Source organism: Microtus oregoni, unplaced genomic scaffold (assembly GCF_018167655.1).
Source record: "Microtus oregoni isolate MIOR12 unplaced genomic scaffold, Mior012 000074F_ref0000038, whole genome shotgun sequence".
Taxonomy (NCBI): domain Eukaryota; kingdom Metazoa; phylum Chordata; class Mammalia; order Rodentia; family Cricetidae; genus Microtus; species Microtus oregoni.
The window spans coordinates 2,115,275-2,135,788 of NW_024544004.1; the positions used below are offsets into that span (position 1 = coordinate 2,115,275).

Sequence of the window (20,514 nt, forward strand, 5' to 3'; positions counted from 1 at the left end):
AGTAATTTATAAGGGAAACAGCTTTATGTGGGGGTCTTCATTTTGGAAGTCCAAGAATGTGGTGTTAGCTTCTGATTGGCTTATAATGAGGGTTTTGCAATACTTCAGCTCCTGGCAGAAGGTGGAAAGGGTAGCCAGTACAGGCAGAAGCAGCACATGCGCAAGAGAAACCAAAGTGTGGTGCCAGGATTGCAACCTACTTTCATAAAAACTAATTCAGTCTCAAGAGAATTAACCAGGTCTCTTTAAGGACATATTGGAATTATATATTGGTGAAGGTGATAACTCCATGACCTATCTCTTTTTTGCTTTATTCTGGGTAGTGGAAATTGAACTTAGCACTTTATACATGCTAAGTAAGCACTCTACCACTGAGCAACCTTCCCAGTCCCTAAGTCCTCCTTAAAGATCCCAGCCCTCTCAACGCTGCTACACAGTCTACCAAGCTCCAACATGAGTCTGGAGAGGCCTAAGTCCTATTTGAATCCAAATGAAGTGGCAAGGCTTGGTTAGGGGACTAGATAAACAAATCTTAGCTTGATTTTTTTAAGCAAATTTGGACCTTGGAAAATCCTTCCATGCATCAAGCTAAGCTCAGAGACTGGAGGGGACATGAATGGACCTTTTCAGACCAGGGAGCCCATCATAGTTCTAGAGGAATACGGGAGGCTCTGCCCTGCCATCACTATCACATCTGGAGGACTCATCATTACACTTTGACAGCGCGGAGCTGGAGCAATGATCTGAGTGATGATAATGCTTGTACTTACTCATCTGCACCTTCCAGAGTCCAAACAACTTCCTGCCCTGTCACCTGCACAGAAGAGCCCAGGGCACCCTTGTGTAACCTGCTCTTGAGAGAGGCTCTTGGTTTCCTACCTCAGTCTCTAGCCTCACTGTCTGCGTCTGTAGTGTGACTGCATCAATCCAAGTGGATGGCCAACTAGGTGGTCATCTAGGCTCCGGCATAGAGTTTCCTCCCAATAGGCTGTCTCAGCTTCATTCCATCCCGCCCACCCTGCAAGTAACAGTTTAATTATATGCTCAGATCCCATTTTCAGTGGAAGGACCTGGGCATCCCTCTGTCTGGGAAGTGGAATATGACAGAAGCCCAGCTGCATGCATCTCTCCCTCTAGTCTTCCTTTTCTTTTATACTAGTACAAGATGGATCAGTCAACAGGAAAGGATGGGCAGAAGAAAAAGCAGGCACATTTGACACCATAAGACCAAAGGGCAAAGAGATTCTTTTTACCACTTTTATACTGTATATACTATAGTCCCGATGAAGGAGAAGCTTGGGATGTCAGCTCAAAGAAATTCCAAATGGGCAATGGAAGATCAGCCCTACAGATGAGGATATGACAAATGAGATGTTCACTGGGAGAGCACAGGCTGTAAATACTGCCAGGAAAGGAAGAGGTGACACCATCTGGGTGGTCTGGGGAAACCCCACTGAGGCTATACCAAGAGGCCAAACTTGGGTGGCATAAATGGCTTGATAAGCCCAATTCTTGTGTATGAGACCACCCAGAAAAACTAAATATTCAAGATAGATATGTTGTGAGTAGCTTATCTTCCCCAAACTGCTTATTTGGAGGCATATATTCATTTCTTTTGTAATTTACTGATCACATTTAGAACTTAGAAAAAATTATAGGAGATATCTGAGGGCTAATGGACATGCCTAGGGATGAAAAAGTACTGGGTAAGAACAAATTTATAAACTGGGATGACTAAGAACCTGGAAAAGAGAAAGTAGTCAGAATTGATGCTGCAGAACTCATTTGTGGCAGATGAAGCATCACGGGAACTCCTTTTGGATAAAAGTTTGAATCTGCAAAATTGCCTGATCTAGAATAAATCTGTGAGGCTCAATAGGCACAGCATTCTATCCGAGCTAGCGGGAAATCAGATGGCAGTGGGCCTGGAGAGAGGTGTGAAGAGGAAGGACCTCTCCACGGTCGGCAGTTATTTGAAAAAATCTATTCATTCATTCATGTTCTCTGCCACCCGTGTGTGAGTGCATGCACAAACACCTGTATATTCCCATAGAGGTCAGAAGAGGGCATTGGGTGCCTGCTGCCACCATTATCCGCCTATTCCTTTGAGGTGGAGTCTCTTGTTTCCTTGTATAGGTTAGAAGTCAGCAAACCCTTGACTCTGTCAAACTCTGAGTTGGAGTTAGGCATGTGAAGGATGCCTGACTTGTTTTTTTTGTTGTTGTTGTTGTTTTGTTTTGTTTTTGAAGACAGGGTTTCACGTATCCTAGACTTGAGTTCAAGGTCAATATATAGCCACAGATGAACTTCTGTTCCTCCTGCCTCTACCTACTAAGTGCTGGGATTGCAGGTGTGGTGGTTTGAATGGTATTGGCCCCCATAAGCTAATTGGAAGTGGCACTATTAGGAGGTATGGCTTTGATGAAGTAGGTATGGCCTTGTTGGAGGAAGTGTGTTACTGTGGGGGCGGGCTTTGAGGTTTCCTATGCTTGAGATACCACCCAGTATTCCAGTCAGCTTCCTGTTGGCCAGCACCCTGTCTGCTTGCATGCCACCATGCCCCCTGTCATGATGATACTGGAATGAACCTCTGAATTGTAAGCCTCCACCTCCAACACTTTCCCCAATTAAGTGTTGCCTCTTCACAGCAATAGAAACCCTAGCTGAACACAAAGGTGTGCAGCACCACACCCTGACTATGCAGTGTCAGGGATCAAATCTAGGACTCTCGGTTCTTGGCAAGCACTCTGCCAATTAACTGCAATCCCGGGCCCTGGTCAGTGGTGAACATGACAAAAAAAAAAAAGAGCTGCCAAAGCCAATAGGACAATACTCTTGCAACAACTGTCTGGGTTTAGCTGAACTCAGCATATGGCTCCCTTGGCAAGCCTTCTCCTTCCATGTGTGGAGAGGGCCTCAAGCCATACCTGCCAGGCTTTTTCTAACAAGAGCTAACTCTTCTCACATGGGCTCTTTGCCTTCCCAGATAAATCTGGAGATTTTATGTAACCTAGGCCCTAAGTACTTAGACCCACAGGGTTGGGGGCAAATGCCCGGGGTAGGCAGACCCTTATCTTCAAAACTGGCTAACATCTCTCAGTTCCTATTGCAATTAGTAAGCTGGCAGCCTGCTGCATGCGTAAGTCTGGAAGTAGGAAAAGTGAGCCCGAATCACAGTGGCAGAGACAGACATCTTCAGGGCAGTTTTCTGAGGCCTTGTGACTGAGAGGTGAGTGTTCCCCCTAAGGAACACTGTGGTGTTCCTCTAAGACCCCAAGGGGAGTCTTAGAGGTGTCTGATTTGGTACAATGGCACCAACTTCAAAGGGCCCATTCAGCAGACATGCACTGGGGTGTCATGTAGCTTCTGGTGATCTGCCTGCTCCTCTTAGGAGGTTCACAGCCTGGGACATTCCTGAATCACTACCATTCGAAAGCATTATCTTTCCAAAGACTTATTCTAATGGTTACCTCTTTCTAATGGCATCAAGACACTGTTCCTGCTAGTCTCAACACCAGCCCTTTTTCCCTGTTACACCTGGCCAAAAATGGTAGCACATGCGCCTTGCTTTAGTAGAGCTCTCCGAATATTTCATCTTTCCATTCTGATGTGCAATTGTACTGTCAAGGCTCAAAATAAGCAGTGACTGAATCTAGGCTCTCTCATAAATAGCTTACATAATTGCTTTAAAATATGCACCACAAGATCAATGAGAACTCGCCCCTGGAAAACCTTGAGGAAAAGCCACAGAGCATTTGTCATACTGGAGAGAGAATCCACTGAGCCGTCTCAGGAAGAAAGTCCACCAGGAATTGCAAAAGGTCTGATGGTTACTCTCCTGAGTCCATTTCCTGGCAGAAAATATGCCAGTCTCCCCAGCATGCTCGGGTGATGCCTGCTGAGTCAAGAAGCTTGCTGTGGAAGAAATGCCATTTGCTTCTGTCTATTATGATCATTGCAGAATGCCCTCTTTTCTGGGTGAATGACTGCAACCCCGATCACTGGCAAGACAAGATGACATCTGCCGAGACTGGTAGCAGAATGTTTCAGACGCCATCGCCCACACAGTGTCTTCATGTTAATGATTCTGATCATTGTCATACTGTCACCTCGGCAAATGGCAGCTCCTGGCTCCACCACATTGTCACTGACTCACCAAAATTCTAGGTATAGCAATAAAGCCTGGCATAGCAATAGATTCAAAGCAATAAAGGCCAGCAGGATGAAAGGGGAAGCTCTAATGGAAACTTCAAAAACCTAAATTAGACAAGCACTTCTCAGCTAGGCATAACTATATTTGATAGGTATGACCATTGTTTCCCTAAAATTGAGCTTTCTACTTCATAAGGATGAAGTTTCAAAAAGAAATGATGGCTGCCTGTCTGGGGTTGCAGAGATGCCCATGGGGCTCCACAAAATATGCATGTCCCAACAAATAAGCCACACCATGTCCCCTCGGTACTAACAACTTCACTTTCCTGAAGAAGTACTTCTCTTGATGCCTTATATAACAAAGAGCTTCTAAAACAGTACATTCTTGCATGAGTGAATTCGTGGCCACAGCAAAATAAGACCAGGAATTTAAAGGCAGAGGGCCACAACGGAGGTAACTCTGGGGTTTGCCCATTCATTTGAAAAATGGTCTAGTGTTTACCCCAGACTTCGAAATCATGCCCCCGTCACCATAAAAATGACAACTATATGAAGGAAGGCGTATGTTGATTAGGTAGATTTAGTCTTTCCATGATGTAAATACACAGTAACCTCTTGGAATCTGTGATTGATTTGTGACATGATCCCCTATGGACATCAAAACTCACTGATACTATGATCAAATCCTTTATTTAATGGTATACGGCTTGCACACAACCTGAGTCTTTCCTCCCGTTTGCACAAAATCACCTTTAGATTACTTATAAGTAGCTGCCACTGTATTGTCAGGGAATAATTTTTAAGTATCTGTGTGTTCAACACAGACACATTTTTACAAAACCATTTTCAGTCCATGGTTGGTTCAGCCGTGGATGCGAAGTCTGTGGCAACTTCCAAAAATCATGTTTCATGGCAATTACCTGCAATTTGATCTTCCAGTTTTCTTTTTCCAAGTAAATCATACTGTCTCAATCAGAACCATAATAAAACAACACCTAGCAGAAAGGCCAAAGGAGGAGAATCACAACCAAGGATTTTCCAGACTCACAAAGACCAGTCCAGAAGTATGCCTCAAGCCATGTGGATGGCCCTTTTCCCACTCTCTCAGGCCCAGCATACTGAGGATCCTTCAGAAAGCCTTGAATGCCAGCCTTTCTGCTCAGCTCTGAGTCAACAAGGGCAGAAACTGCGTACTTTATTTATCTACCATGACCAGCCCTGGAAAAAGTTCTCCAAAATACTAAGGGAATGACTAAAAAATCAAACATAGTTGTCAGGCAACAGATCCAGGAAAAAATATGAGAAATAACATGAAGATTGTGTGAATTCATGGTCACAGCAAAGTAAGACCAGGAATTTAAAGGCAGAGGACCACAACATGAAGATTGTGTCATTCTTTGTTTGGTTATTTCTATAAATGTATTTTACATATCACTGGGTATCTTTTAGATGGCTATTCAACAAAATTCTTAGCCTCATTTGGATTCCTTGGGAAATTAATCAAGATATCAACATAATGGGTTGATTTGGTCAGCTGAAGCAAAATGAACCAGAGTTTAGCATTACTTCATACTTGTGGCTAGTTTTCCCCCACCCTTGCAGATAGTAATTGTAACAGCTAGAATGGTTAATATATACAGGACAATTTACCCACTACTAGACACACTTTGAGGCATCTCCCAACATTATGCCATTAGATCATAAAATGAGTTTTCAGTTCAAGGCCATACTTTTTTCTATGTTTTGTTTTTGTTTTTGAGACAGGGTTTCTCTGTGTTACAGTCCTGGCTATCCTGGAACTTGCTTTGTAGACCAGGCTGGCCTCGAACTCACTAAGATCTGCCTGTCTCTGCCTCCCAAATACTGGGATTAAAGGCATGAGCCACCACCGCCCAACCCAAGGCCATACTTTTAATATATTTTAATAGCTTACAATCTTGGAATGTTTACGTTGAGAATGTGTTATGTTCTATACCTGTTATTCTCTCTAGGTATTAGAACCAGAGCTCTGGAGAATTTAAATTCTGCTTCCTCCGGATTTTTGGAACCTTGATGCTCAAAGTGTCAACATCACCTGGGAGTTTGTTAGAGATGCTGGCTTTTAAAACAAATATACATATTCTTCTAAACAGCACATGTACCATTAAATGGTAGTTTGACAATCTACTAACACTGTAGCTATCCTTCCTGTATATTAGCTCTGGCGATATAACAAAGTCACTGTGATGGTTAAAAATTGTCAATTTGACAAGATCTAGAATCATTTAGGAGACAAAATTCTAGGCATGTCTATTAGGGAGTTTCCCCCTCTGGTTCCTGACTTGCTATAATTTGACTAGCTGTCCCAGTCTTTCATTGCCATGATTTTCCACTATGATGGCCTGTAATCTTGAGCTGTAAGCCAAAACAAACACTTCCTTTCAGAAGATGCATTTGTCAGATCCTTCACTACAACAACTAGAAAAGTAAATAATACAGCCAGGCTTAGCCTGATCCAAGAGCAGAACCCTCCCTGGGCCCAAAGAGGCCCCATGCCAGAAAAGGTTGGCAGAAGTCAGACAAATGCCTCAGGAAAGGGCTGCGAGGTAAAGAACAGGACGAATAAATGAGATCAAACAGCTGAACCTTTATACTGTAAAGAACTTCCAGTTTTCACCATTTGTGTTACATCTTTAGCAGAGAAACAATACACAAGGAGTGAGGCAAACAGAATGGGTCATCTGAACAGCATTGCCATCAAACCAGTCCCCGCAGAGAAAGAGACAACCTGGATGTTTATAAATACGCATTTAAGTATATGTATACACATACGCAAATATAGTAGAAATTAGCAGGCCGTGTCTTCCATTCTTAGTCTCAAAATGTGATTTTCAGCAGCTTTCAATACTGGCTACTTCTGCACCCCCAAGGACTGTGCTATGCAAAACATGAGGTGTGTACTTACCATATAGAGTTCCCAGGGTTCTGACAATTTCCCCGGGAATTCCAATGTGCAGGTACTGTATTAAGTGCTCTATATACATTAAACCCTGGATAATTTTTACCAGCTGGTAAACAGTGAATAATGGGTTTGTCCTATGGCAACCATGGGCTCAGAAGCCAAGCCCATTAAACATTCCAATGTCAGTACTCTTTTGTTTTATACCAAAAGATCTCTACCTCCCAAGTCTCATCATGGAAGCCACAATTCTGACAGAATGGGAGACACTGAGATCAAAGCCAGGGAGACTTACATTCCCTTCCTTGTCAAAGTCCGGTGGAAGTAACTTCACAAAGTTATCAGGGAACACTCCTTGTCTGCCATTGAGCTCTCCTTCCCACCAGCCTACATCGATGCAGTCCTAGAAACAGCAGAACGGAAAGTAAGAAATGGGGGCAGACAGGTATGGCATCATGATGCGAGACAATAGAAGCTCTTTCCTTTTTTTCCCTTTGTGGTGCTGGGGATGGAACCCACAGACCTATATGTACTAGTCAAATGCTCTACCTTTTCAGCTACATGCCCAGCCCAAGTAACCCATTCTTTCAGGGGGCTAGCAATGTGACAATTTACTAATTTAGCATGGAGTTCAAAGTCAGAAGGAATAATAGATGCTACCCACAAGGATTCAAAACCCAGTTGGGATTTTAGATGCCCAGTGTGGTTGTTTGAAAGAAAATGGTCCCCAAAGGGAGTGACACTTTAGGAGGTGTGGTCATGTTGGAGTAAGTGTGGCCTTGTTGGAAGGAGTGCATCACTGTGGAGGTGGGCTTTGAGGTCTCATATATATGTGTCTCTGCACAACAATAGACACCTTAACTAAGACACTAACAATCTAACTTTTTTGTTTGTTTTAGCTTCGTTTTTTTTGGTTGTTTTTTTCTTTTTTGAGATTGAATCTCATGTATCAGACTGGCCTTGAACTATTGATCCTCCTCCTCCAACTCATGAGTGTCAGAATTTCAGGGTTTCTCCGTAGCCTTTTGGTTCCTGTCCTGGAACTAGCTCTTGTAGACCAGGCTGGCCTCGAACTCCCAGAGATTCGCCTGCCTCTGCCTCCCGAGTGCTGGGATTAAAGGTGTGCGCCACCACCACCCAGCTCCTTTATCATCTTTTGATACCAACAGGGCACAGTTGTCTCCAGGACCTAGTCACCATAACCTAGTCATTTATTTAGATCTCTTTCAGTAAATTCTATTCCATCCACCCATCGAAGCTTCTTGAACAGCGATTTTGTGGCTGTGCAGAGGGCATTGAGCAAGACTTGCAAGAGTTGCACCTTTTCCAGGCTTCCACATTGAGATCCTTGGGCCTCAGAACCACTCATAGCCTGTCCCCTTTTCAAATCATTGGACGTAAACTCCTCTACGTCCTCGGAGTCCAGCACCACTTCTATGATCTAAACCAAGACTCAGCCTATGGCAAAGCTCCTCTATTCCAGTACATGTACAATATAAACATCATTTTCAAGAGAGTGTGACACCCTTGAGTTAAAATAAAAGTACAAATATCTAGCTGAAACCCAAGTGAGGGAGCATTTTCTAGAAAGTGCTCACAACCCAGAAGTTATAAACAAAGTAAGATGGTCAAGAGAGGGGATCATGCTCTGGGGGCTGGGAAGAGATCCCACCATCCTCTACAACAGGGACAGAGATGAGGACAGGAGGGTTCCAGCACCAGATATAGAGCCAGAGGGCCATGGATTTGTGGTTCGTTGGTGCCTTGCTAGCTCAGACGTTCCAGCAAGGTGAGCTACACATCATATTGTTTTGCCTGTATGCCCCTCGGCCCTTAGCACAATCCCCTCTATGATAGATATGCACATTGATAAAGACTCTAAAATCTGTAATCTCTTGAAGTCCAACATTTAGATTATGCAGACAATAGCGCCTAACCCCACTGCAGGGTTAGGCCCATGGTATTGGTGACAAGGGAAAACTTGCCCTTTAGAAGAGAACGCAGATTTTGGAGATCAGTTTTTTGTTACAAACTGAAAAGTCTAGACCTAACCAACACCATAAAACACATATACCAGAAGCACCAAGCTCATATTTACCCAGAGAAAAACAGGGTTCAAAAGACTTGCAACAAGAGAGAATGCTGACCTTTCTGGACAATTAGAATAATTCCAGGTAAATAGTATGGTTATGCCCCTTGTTTACATCACCCTCTAAACAGTCTAGCATCAATCCCAAAGAAGGGATGGTAGTGGCATAACTTAATGGCTTCTGAGGTTGTTATAAATGTCATCAATGGCATTAGAAAAACTTAGAAAGCACAAGGGGGTGGGGATTGTTTACCATGAATTGATCTTTAGAAATTAAGTTTTTCAATCTAGAAGATTCTGCTTCCAGGGATATTCCTGGAACACCCCCATCATCTCTTTGTGCATGTATCCTTTTTAGCTTCAAAACCCAACATGAAATATACTTTTAGGCAGGCAAGTATGATGAATGCCTTCTTTCCCTAACATTCACCTGTGTTACTTCACACTTCACCATACTCAATTCAAGAAATAGATCTATCTGTAAGTGCACAAGTACTTTGAAGTTGTGTAGGTACTAAACATTAAACATGCAGGCTCATAGTACCTACTCCCTATGTCTCAACTTTCTTAATGCTGCAACCCTTTTTAATATAGTTCCTCATGTGACACACAACCATAAAATTATTTTCACTCCTACATCATAACTATAATTTTGCTACTGCTATGAACCATAATGTAATGTTTTCTGATGGTCTTAGGAATGTTCAACACTCAAGGGCATCATAACCCACAGGCCGAGAACTGATGCCCTAGGAGTTTAGAGATGGATGTAGGAGACAGACAAGGCGATATTCCATGGTGTCCTTTTTGAAAATAGTTCTTAGCCATATGGTCTGGTATGAAAAGAAGACGGAATCATTATCGGCTTTTCAAATCGTCTAAAATCTTCCTATGTGAGAAGGGTTTGCTTTCGGGAGGACTGGGCTTTCCTTCTCATCCGTTTGCACTCATCTTGATACCAAATCATTTCCATCAAAGACATGCAAAGATTGTTTTAGTGCTACACTTCTTTCAAACTTTCTAAGTGGTGCAAAACCATTTTTTCACCTTAGCTTTAATCAAGCAATAATTTGATTTCTTGTAAGAATGATTTCAATATGCCAAGAGCCTGTTCAGCATCACTTGAGAACTCAAGCATCTCGACGTGGAGAAAACAGTGCATAACGCCCACATGTTTATCATGTCTCCTATCAGCAGTAACTGGCTTCAATCTAAACTCTGCTCCTTAAGGAAAACACTAGCACATAATTATCAAGTAATACAAAGCAAGAGCGGGAGAGTGCAAAGGGCAGGCACAGTATGTCTATTGTTCTCATGAGTATAAGAATAAACACATGATCCATGGACTAGATAAACAGAGACACAGAAGAAAACTGCCTGGGTGGCTGGGAACTAGGAAGAGTCAAGCCAGGCGGCTACTGCAGAACAGAGACCAGGCACAGGGCCAGATTTGCAGGCTGAGTTAGAGATCTAGACACAACCAAAGCATTTTCCTCTAGCAATGAAACTAACTTATGAGAAACAAGGGGGGCGGGGAGATGGCCAAGTGCTAAATGCAAACATGTCCTTTACACCAAAGCAGACAAAAGATTTAGGTTTTTGCTGGGCAGTGGCTGCACACACCTTTAATCTCATCACTCAGGAGGCAGAGACAGGCGGATCTCTGTGAGTTTAAGGACTGTACTTCCAGAAGTACAAAATAGTAGTGGATTCTACTTATTTGAGGACCTAAAATGTACAGGATAGGAGAGTGGTTTGGGAATAAGAGAAAATGACCATGTTCTCCTGGGATTCTCAAGCTCAGAACCTCATGGGAGAAGAAGATACAGTGAATCCAAACATTAAAGAGCCACTGTCCTAGAGGTTTTGGCTGGATTTAAAAATAACTAGAAGCAGCTGGGAAGTCTGAGAAAAGAAAGGGGTGAGAAGTGAGGCCATGAGAAGGTTAACGGCCAGATCACTGGGCTTGAAGAAAAGGGAGCGATAGAGCAGGGAACTGGGATCACAGCAGAGATCACCTAAGAACTGGAGTTGAGTGCACAGATCAGCTATCTGCTGCAGAACCCGAGGTCTGAGGCAAAGTGATACCTAGTAGTGACAGGGATAGAATGGAGGGGTGGGTGGTCAATGACTTGTAAGTCCAGTACACCATCAGTGTGAAAGTGGATATGTCCTTAAAGAGAGAACCTAATGAAGTTAGGACCATAAGGTAGTAAGTAGCTGACCATTGAGGAAAGAGGCAATGTGGCCAAAACACTGTAATTTATTTCCAAACATTTATACAATGGAATATTACTCAGCTATTAAAAACATGACATCATGAAATTTGCAGGCAAATGGATGGAACTAGAAAAGATCATCCTTAGTGAGGTAACCCAGACCCAGAAAGACAAACAGTATGTACTCACTCATAAGTGGATATTAGCTGTTACATAAAGGATAATCATGATACAATCCACAGAACCAGAGAGGTCACGTAACAAAGGAGGGTTTAAGGAAGGACACTTGTATCTCCCTGGGAAGGGGAAATAGAAGAGATTTTGCAGGTGAACTGGGAGTGGGCAGAGATGGGAACCGGAGGGATCAGGTGGGAGGGATATGGAGAGAGAGAGTACTGAGAGAGAAGACTGGTTTTGGGAGGTATCTTGGGAGTAGTGTGGAAAACTAGTGCAGTGAAAACTTCCTGGACTCTACGAGGGTGACCCTAGTGAAGACTCCTAGTAATGGGGAATGCAGAGCCTGAACTGGTCATCTTCTGTAACCAGACAAGTGGTGGGATTGGGACACCAGCCCAGCCACAAAACCTTCCAACTACAATGTGTCCTGCCTATAAGATGCGCTTGGGGTGATAGTGGTGCAGAACTTATGGGAGTCCCCACCAACGACTGCTTCAACTTGAGGCCCACACCAGGAGAGGGAGACCATGACACTGCCCGGATGGCCAGGAACCAAGGCTGGACAGCCCAGAGACCTAGGATAGACCCTAACATGACTGGCAAAAAAAGAAAAACAAGTCAATGAAATGATTCTTAATGCTTTTCTGTTATACTCGTAAACTGGAGTCTAACCCAATCATCAGAGAGGTTTCCTTCAGCTACTGATGGGAGCAGATGCAGAGACCCACAAACAAACAAACATCAGGCAGAACTCAGGATGAGGGAAGAGTGGCAGGGAAGGATTGTAGGAGCCAAATGGGTCAAGGATACCATGAGAACACAGCCACATAATCAACCAAGCAGAGCTCATACTCTTGAGACTAACGCGACAATCACAGAGCCTGTATGAGTCTGAGCTAGGTCCTCTGCAGGCTATGGCTGTGTACCATGGTGCTCTGTGTGACTCCTAACAGTAGGAGTGGAGAGTGTCTCTGACTCTTTGCCTGATCTTGGGAACTTTTTCCTCCTACTGGGTCACCTCGTCCAACCTTAATATGAGGTGAGGCGCCTAGTCTTATTGTACTTTGTTATGTCATGTTCAGTTGATATCCCTGGGGGGGCCTGCTCTTTTCTGAAGGGAAAGAAGGAAGAGCGCATCTGGGGGAGAGAGGAAGTATGTGTGGGGGAAACTGGGAGGAGTGAGTGGAGGGAGGGGAAACTATGATCAGGATATAATGTAAGAGAGAAGAATAAATTTAAAAAATAATGAAAACAGGCATAGACCAAGCTGACAATCACTCTGGGAGATTTTCGGGGTCTAATAAGGAGCGAAAGGGCAGCATAGGCATGTGAGATGACCTGTGAATGAGGCAGACGGTAGAAGTGAAATAAAAAACAGCATATCTGAAGTGTGACCTACACACATCCCAGCATAGCTATGAATACAGTCCAATGCATTTGTATATAACGACATCGTGTCCCTGTGTCAGAAGGTTGGACACACAGAATAGATGAAAGCTTCTGGGAAAAAATGATGTTTAATAATAAGCTCTACTGGCATCACAAAAGGGGCAAGGAGAGCTGGAGCCTTATGAAAAGAATGAAAAAATTATATTTCTGACAAAGAATGTTCACTCTTCCACGATGAAGCCTTCAACAAAATGGCACAAATGGTTTGTCTATGGCTCCCAGCTAGGCAGATTATCAGGGTCAAATAGGATATGCCCCTTCATGAAACGCAAATGCTAACTTTTCTTATAAGAGTGATGGAACTGAGGGATATTACAGCCAGAGATACTATGCTTTGGGTTAGTCACATATCACAAATAAGGGAGAATATGCTAGCACATGTGTTGGCTATTACATATTTTGTCTGATGTATTCTTAAAATAAATTTAAATTAAAATAGAATTCTACAACTTTCCCCTCTTCAGCCCCACTCAGGTATTCTTAATGGAACAAGAGAGAAGAAGAGAGCAAATGAGCCACACGGTACAGTGAGAACTCTCTAGATCTGTTGGTTGTTACGTGAGATGATCTCCGTAAAGAGCAGTGCACTGGCGATTGTTACAGTCGTTATTGGGATTGTATGGGCTGGCCTAAATAGCTAAGGGCTAATATGGTCATAACACATCTTGAGACAAGGTCTCATGTGGTCAAGGTTAGACTCAAACTCATCATGTAGCTGGGGATACCCTCTTGATCCTCCCACATGCACCTCCCAAGTACGGGGATTATGGGTTTGCACTATACCAAGCTGATTCATGGGATACTGGGGATTGCATCCGTAACTTTGTGCATGGTAGGTAAGTCCTCTACCACCTGAGCTGCAATCTCAGCCCAAGGACTCTTCTTAATTAAACTCTCATGCAGTTATCTTGTGAAGCCCAGGCCCTCACATCGTTTCTGAGCACTGATAGGCCACTTCTAGTCCTCTCTTCCCATCATGAGCCAATTCAAGACCCTGGCAAGAACTTATTCTTGGGCTAATTCAAGACCCTGGCAAGAACTTATTCTTGGGAAGGGGCCAAAGGGTGGCAAGCCAAGGCCCTAGGGTGTGTCTGAAGCAGGAAACTTCAATACCATACCTTGGTTTGTTCAGCCCTGCCAGCATAGCCACAGGGAACCTGGCTGAAGTAATTTAGTACTCCACACAGCTACTGTGCCAGGGACCAGCTGAGAGTAACAGAGAAAACCTGTTGTCATGGTGAGCTCCATCTGACAAGAGGCAACAATGAGACTTGATAGATCTACCTTGGGCTAGTCACTTCAAAGACTGAAAAACAGACAAATTTACAACCTGGCTTGTAAATTGATTGAGAGAATATACCATGATTTCATCTTTAGCTCTTTTTTGTCTAGAGTGTAAATGGATCTATTAGACAGTTGGCTCTCAAATCTGGCTGCACATTAAAATTATTTGAGAATTTAAGTGCCCAAGGCCTGGACCAAACCCCTCATCAATTAAATCACAGCTTGGAATAGGAAAATATAAGACATTTGTGTTTTTAAAAAAGCCCCTGGGGAATTCCAAAGGCAAGCAGAGAAGTATCCTTCTTGTTTAGGGATTAAAAAATGTCAATTCACATTTTAAAACGATGGGGTGAGTCTGTACCCACTGCCTCCCAGAGCTCCCCAGGCCGCTGGACTGCTGCTGCTCCGGGGCAGGCTTCCAGGTCTCAGTATGGGCAAACTGTTTTTAAAGCAAGGATCTGTCTTCATGCTGCATGACTCTGGCTAAATGGATAAACAGCTGGATGGGCGAAACTTGTTATAATTGACATTTTGTTAAATCTTAAGTTCTTAATTTTTGAGAATTTCATACATGAGAACTGCATTGATACCGTTCTGACTCTCGTCTCTCCTTCCAACTCCTCTTGTGCCCCCACTCCCTCTCCAATTCATGACCTTTTCTTTTGAAATTATTATTGCTGCATATGTATGTGTGTATATAGACACCTACACAGCTTATTAGTGTGTGTACAACACATCACTATACCCAAGGCTCAAGGAACATTGCAAAAGAGTAATCAGAAAGATTACTGTCAGAGCCAGAGGTCATGCCTGCTGTGAGCTAGCGTATTTTTGATAGAACAAGGGAAGTTGCACCCATAAAATTTCAACAATATGATATGATTGTCTAAGCAGCACCTGCGCAATAATAACACCAATTAACAGGCCAATGTTGATGGGAGAAATTTTACAGGGCCCTTTCCTAGATGAAGAGTCACAGGCAATGGCTGCCGAGGGCAGGGACATCAGTTTTCTCTAAGAATGAGTCCCCTAATAGATTATCAAAGCCCTAAACACGTGCACACTTCCATTTTCAAACAGCAGAAGTGAGAGCAAGTTAAATAGGAATAGGGTAGTTCCGTAAGCTAAGCTTCACATATACTCAATTTTAAATTATCTGTAGCTACAGGAAATACTCAAAATCGCCCTCAAAAGATGGGATCACATTTCCTCAGGAATCATCAGTGTCTTGATGGAGTACAAAGGGAAGCATGCAGCTTGGGAAATCGTTTGTCAATCCCCCAAACGCAACGGTAAGAATGGATTCACCACCGCGCCCAAATCAAAGAGAAGACTGACTCTATTCAAGCCTTCCAGTGGCCAGTGAGCTCCCTAGCACTGGTTTTCTACAAATGACACAGCAAGGCTGCTTTAGTGGGCATCTCAGGTGGCTGGGGTATGATGTGAGGAGGAGAAACAGTGTTGATCACTTTCAATATGGCTGGTAAGTGGGCCTTGGAGTGCCCTGAGGAGAGCTCCACACGCTCAGCATTCACGCACAATAGAGAATTACTGTCTAATATTTACTCACGAGTGTCTTCCGCATGGTGCTTGGGAAAGAGCTGCAGAAAAGCTCGGGGGAAGCTGAAGCCCAGAACAACTTGACTCTGCTTCCACCTGTTACCGCCTCCCCAAGAGATGCACTTCTGCTGAATGGCTTAGACTGTTGCCCAGAATTCCCTGAGCCCAGAAGTCAGTTCCCAAAGCAGGCCCGTTGACAGCATGGTTCATGAGGTGGCAAGGAGGAAAGAGAACTATATGCTGTCCCCGTGGCAGAAGAAATGCTTGCAGAATACTGACGAATATCTTGCATATCATCATAGAACCTTCATCTGGTGATGGATGGAGACAGAGACAGAGACCCACACTGGAGCACTGGACTGAGCTCCCAAGGTCCCAATGAGGAGCAGAAGGAGGGAGAACATGAGCAAAGAAGTTGGGACCACGAGGCGTGCACCCACCCACTGAGACAGTGGAGCTGATCTACTGGGAGCTCACCAAGGCCAGCTGGACTGTGACCGAAAAAGCATGGGATAAAACCGGACTCTCTGAACATGGCGAACAATGAGGGCTGATGAGACGCCAAGGACAATGGCACGGGGTTTTGATCCTACTTAATGTGCTGGCTTTGTGGAAGCCTAGCCAGTTTGGATGTTTACCTTCCTAGATATGGACGGAGGGGGGAGGACCTAGGACTTACCACAGGGCAGGGAACCTGGACTGCTCTGTGGACTGGAGAGGGAGGGGGAGAGGAGTGGGGGGAGGGGTAGAAGGGTGGGAGGAGGGGGAGAAGGGTGGGAGGAGGGGGAGGGAAATGGGAGGCTGGGAGGAGGTGGAAACTTGTTTTTTGTTTATGTTTTTTTTTCTTCTTTTCTTAATAAAAAAAATTATTAAAAAAAAAGAAAAAAAAAAGAAAAAAAAAAGAAATGCTTGCAGACCAGAGTTAATTGGGGAGGGGGGCCCAGAGACACAAGAAACAGCCCTATCCATGAAAATGGTGCAAGTCCACTCAAGAAAATGCCACATTCAAACAGCAACACGTGAAAGGTTAAATAAGCCATTCATTGCTCTATTTTTCTAGGAAGCCCATCCACTTCTAAAAACTCCTGGCCTTCTTATTAGACAATAAGTTATATACTTTTCTGTACTAATGACCATTTTCTTTTTCATTTTACATATTGCATAGCTAAATGAATAGCAAATCAAAATCGAGATGCCATTAGCACGTGCTGATGTCGGAAAGCTGAACTTAGAAATGCTGCCACATCTTTTCCAAGCTACCCAAACCGAAGCTGCTTCTTCACATGGTGAGTTATTTATGATCGCGGGCTCTCAAAAGAGCTTGGGTTTTCTTACCTCCCTGGAGAGAGTGCTGACTTTTGTTATGGTGGGACACTTACATACTGATCAGTGGGACCAGCCAAAGCTTGGTTTTGGAGTTTTGTTAGAATAAGCATAGGGTAGTACTACGTCTGGATATTCTTGGTTCTCACCTGGATGCCAGAGGTGTGCAGAGGCCCTCATTTTTCTACCATGCATGACCAGAACTGTGATATCTCCCAGCACTGGTGAGCTCTGGGATGTCTACTCTGCTCATAGCCCTCCGAGTCCTTGTTTCCTGTGCAGTCGAATGAATGAGGACTTGGGTGTGGTGATACGTAGTATAACATTTGGCCAAGACCCAAAGGGAGCCTCCCACAGATTTCTGGAACTCCTTATGTCTCACCTCTCTGCATTGCTGCCTTTGGCAAATTTGAGCCTTCTCCTTAGCCTGCATTCCATTTTCTGTCCTCTGTCCCGCCAAGAGTTCTTTGGGCACTGCCCCATGCTGTAAGTTATAAAACACCCCAGGCAAAAAGTCACTTTAATGCTTCCCTTCCCTTCTCTCCAGGACCATGTCCTTCTAGCATGTACTGCCCAATGCCTCTACACAGCTGCTCTGTATTTTGTTAAACTTCAGAGTTCCGTACAGCAAGGGAGTAGGCCCATGTAACACCCTTTGATCTGTTGTTGATACCACCAGAAGTTATATTCTCTTAAAAAGACTGCTTCTTTCGTTGGAGTGAATTAGCTGTATTCGAGGTATAACTGAACTTTAAGCTTTATCCTTCTGAATCAGAGCTGTTTCAAGGTCGGATTCCCATAAGGAGTCCTTGGGGAGGATTATCTGAAACGAAGATACTTACAGAGTCTGACTATTGTAGACTTTCCTCTCCTGCTTTCTAACAAAGGTGAAGTATTCTCTAAGCTAAAATAGAGCCTCCATTACACATCTTTATATAAGAAAATAAATGCGCCACTCAACTTTTTCCTGGTTATGCGCACATATAAAACGATACTGTTTTTGTAACACAATGCTGGAGGCCAAAGGTTGTTGGAAGCCATCATCTGGGGCTGGAGGAAGGGAAGTTCCAGCCACTCAGAGCCCTTGAATATGCCCTGGCAGGCTGAGCTGACCACCTTCCGCACACTCTGCAGCCTGTTGGCAGCATCTGCTTGGAAAATGCTAAAGACGTTAACCTTTGAGTCCAGGAGTCCTAAGAGAGAAGACAAGAGGCCCAACCTTTCGAGTCTTAGCCCCCATAGAGCAGTGCTTCTCAACCTCCCTAATGCTGTGACCCCTTAATACAGCTCCTTATGGTATGGTGATCCTCAGCCATAACATTATTTTTGTTGCTACTTCATAATTGCAATTTTGCTACTGTTATGAATCCTAATGTAAATGTCTGTGTTTTCCAATGGTCTTAGGTGACCCCCGTGAAAGGGTCATCTGGCTCCAAAAGTGGCTACATCTCATAGGTTGAGAACCACTGCCATGGAATGACCAGAAGTTCCTATAGGCATGAAGAGTCACAGGCCAGGATGAAGAAGAGCTAAGGCCCCAAAGACCTCTGTGATGACAGCTGCCTTCCCTCTTTTCTAAAAGGCACTTTCTGCCTAGAGCCTCTTCAGAGACCAGCACCCAACAGAGACTGTCCTGTTGGCCCAACTCCAGGGTCACCACTCTTACTGGGTACTTCCAGGAGCCATCAGTATAGTTGGAATGTATAGCTTGCCTGTATAATTGGACTATAACTGAATGAAATACGAACATAGCTGCTTCTAGGTATGGTTAATGGAAAGGGTTTATTACAGGAATGAGAGAGAAAACAGCCAGAGGCATCTGGAAGGATCCAGACTGAACATGGTCAGCAGACTGGACATGGCCATCCATGGTGTTGAGTGGAGCAAGAGAGGAAGAGAAGGGAAAAATGGCTAACTTCCCTAGGGATCAGAAGTTGGGGAAAGGTAATGGAAGCCTAGTGTCTGGGCTAGAGAGGTTTAGAGTACGGGGTTGGGTGAGAATTGCTGGGAGGAGCCACAAGTATTGAGTGAGACTTGTCCCAGGTTTCTTTGGGACCTGACAGTAACAAATATATTTTTTTTTACTTCATCTGATGAACATATAATCTTAAGTATTCTAAAAAAATGTCTATGTTTTAGTCTTTCTTATAAATAACAGACTAAAATACCTTCTCCCTCCACAAGGCAACTTCAAAAGCCAATGCTCACGTGGAAACAATACAATACAGACAGGTCTTTCCCATATCCTTGTAATCTGACTTGAAGCATGGAGAACAAGATAAACTGTGTATGACGGCATGTGAGCAAGTCATTTAGAAACTTCAAATCCTTTAGGGGACACTTTCACATTTCTTCCTACCCATTTAAACATAACCCAACACTTGAACTTATGTAATAGAAAGTCTCCAGAACGACTCTTCATTTCCTATTTGCTGGGTAATCTAGATCGAGATGATCGTGTCATGGTAAATAGTTAAAGCTACTTCCAATGGCACCTTTGCTTCAGCCACAACACAAGGCTAAGCACGGTTTACTTCTCAAGGATGTGGATCCTGGTGCTGAGCTTTCATTTTTACTTAGAGAAATGCATGGCCTCTGCATGTCTTCCTTCCACTAAAAGGATGGTGGACATGGCAGAAAATCATTTTGCCACATTGATAAGGCAATGCTATTCCGAGAGCACCTTTCCTTGTGTTTCGAGAGATTTTCTTAGCTGTTCTACCACCTCAGGGACATGGAAAGAAGACACTAAATCGGAACGAAGTGTTGATACTCATACAGACAAAGACTGGGAAGGAACAGGAGAAAGGGCACAGGCATGCTCATTCTGAAGGTCAAGAACCACCAAGACAGCTGCAGTAGCCAGTAGGAAATTGTTGCCTTCTGCCATCATTCTCCACTGGGACCAACCTACAGTACTTTCAAGCTTTTTTTCTCAATTTGGAAAGCTTATTTGCTGGCCTGAAAAATTGTGTGCAGTCTTTTAATCTACATTTAGATGATTTAGTCTTTAGGCCAGTACAGTGAGCCCTCTGCTGGGCCTACCTTAGAGCAGAGGAGTATGGCAGCATCTACCTAGCATTGGGGAGAAAGGGCACAGAAGCAGGAGCAATGTAGGAGACCCACGACTTTTTATTACCAGGAAATTCCAGGAACACGCAAGATAAAACCAAGGCCTTGAAACTTATGTAATTTATCCTGGGCAACAACTAGGTGAGAGCATTGTGACTCAGATGTCTCTAGAGTAAAATGAGACCCACAAACAATATTTACTTAGCAATGTCTTGGAAAAACTAAAGTGTTCAATTTTGCTGAAATCTAAT

At 43.8% G+C, this 20,514-nt stretch overlaps 1 protein-coding gene across 1 annotated transcript in view; it reads right to left on the reverse strand.

Annotated features, from left to right (window-relative positions):
- Positions 1 to 20,514, reverse strand: part of LOC121441312 (SH3 domain-containing kinase-binding protein 1-like) — a 167,395-nt gene that overhangs the window by 59,665 nt on the left and 87,216 nt on the right. Inside the window, exon 9 of the mRNA XM_041642448.1 lies at positions 7,386 to 7,493. Within this exon, the coding sequence (XP_041498382.1) occupies positions 7,386 to 7,493 (108 nt within the window). The remainder of the gene's footprint in view (positions 1 to 7,385; positions 7,494 to 20,514) is intronic.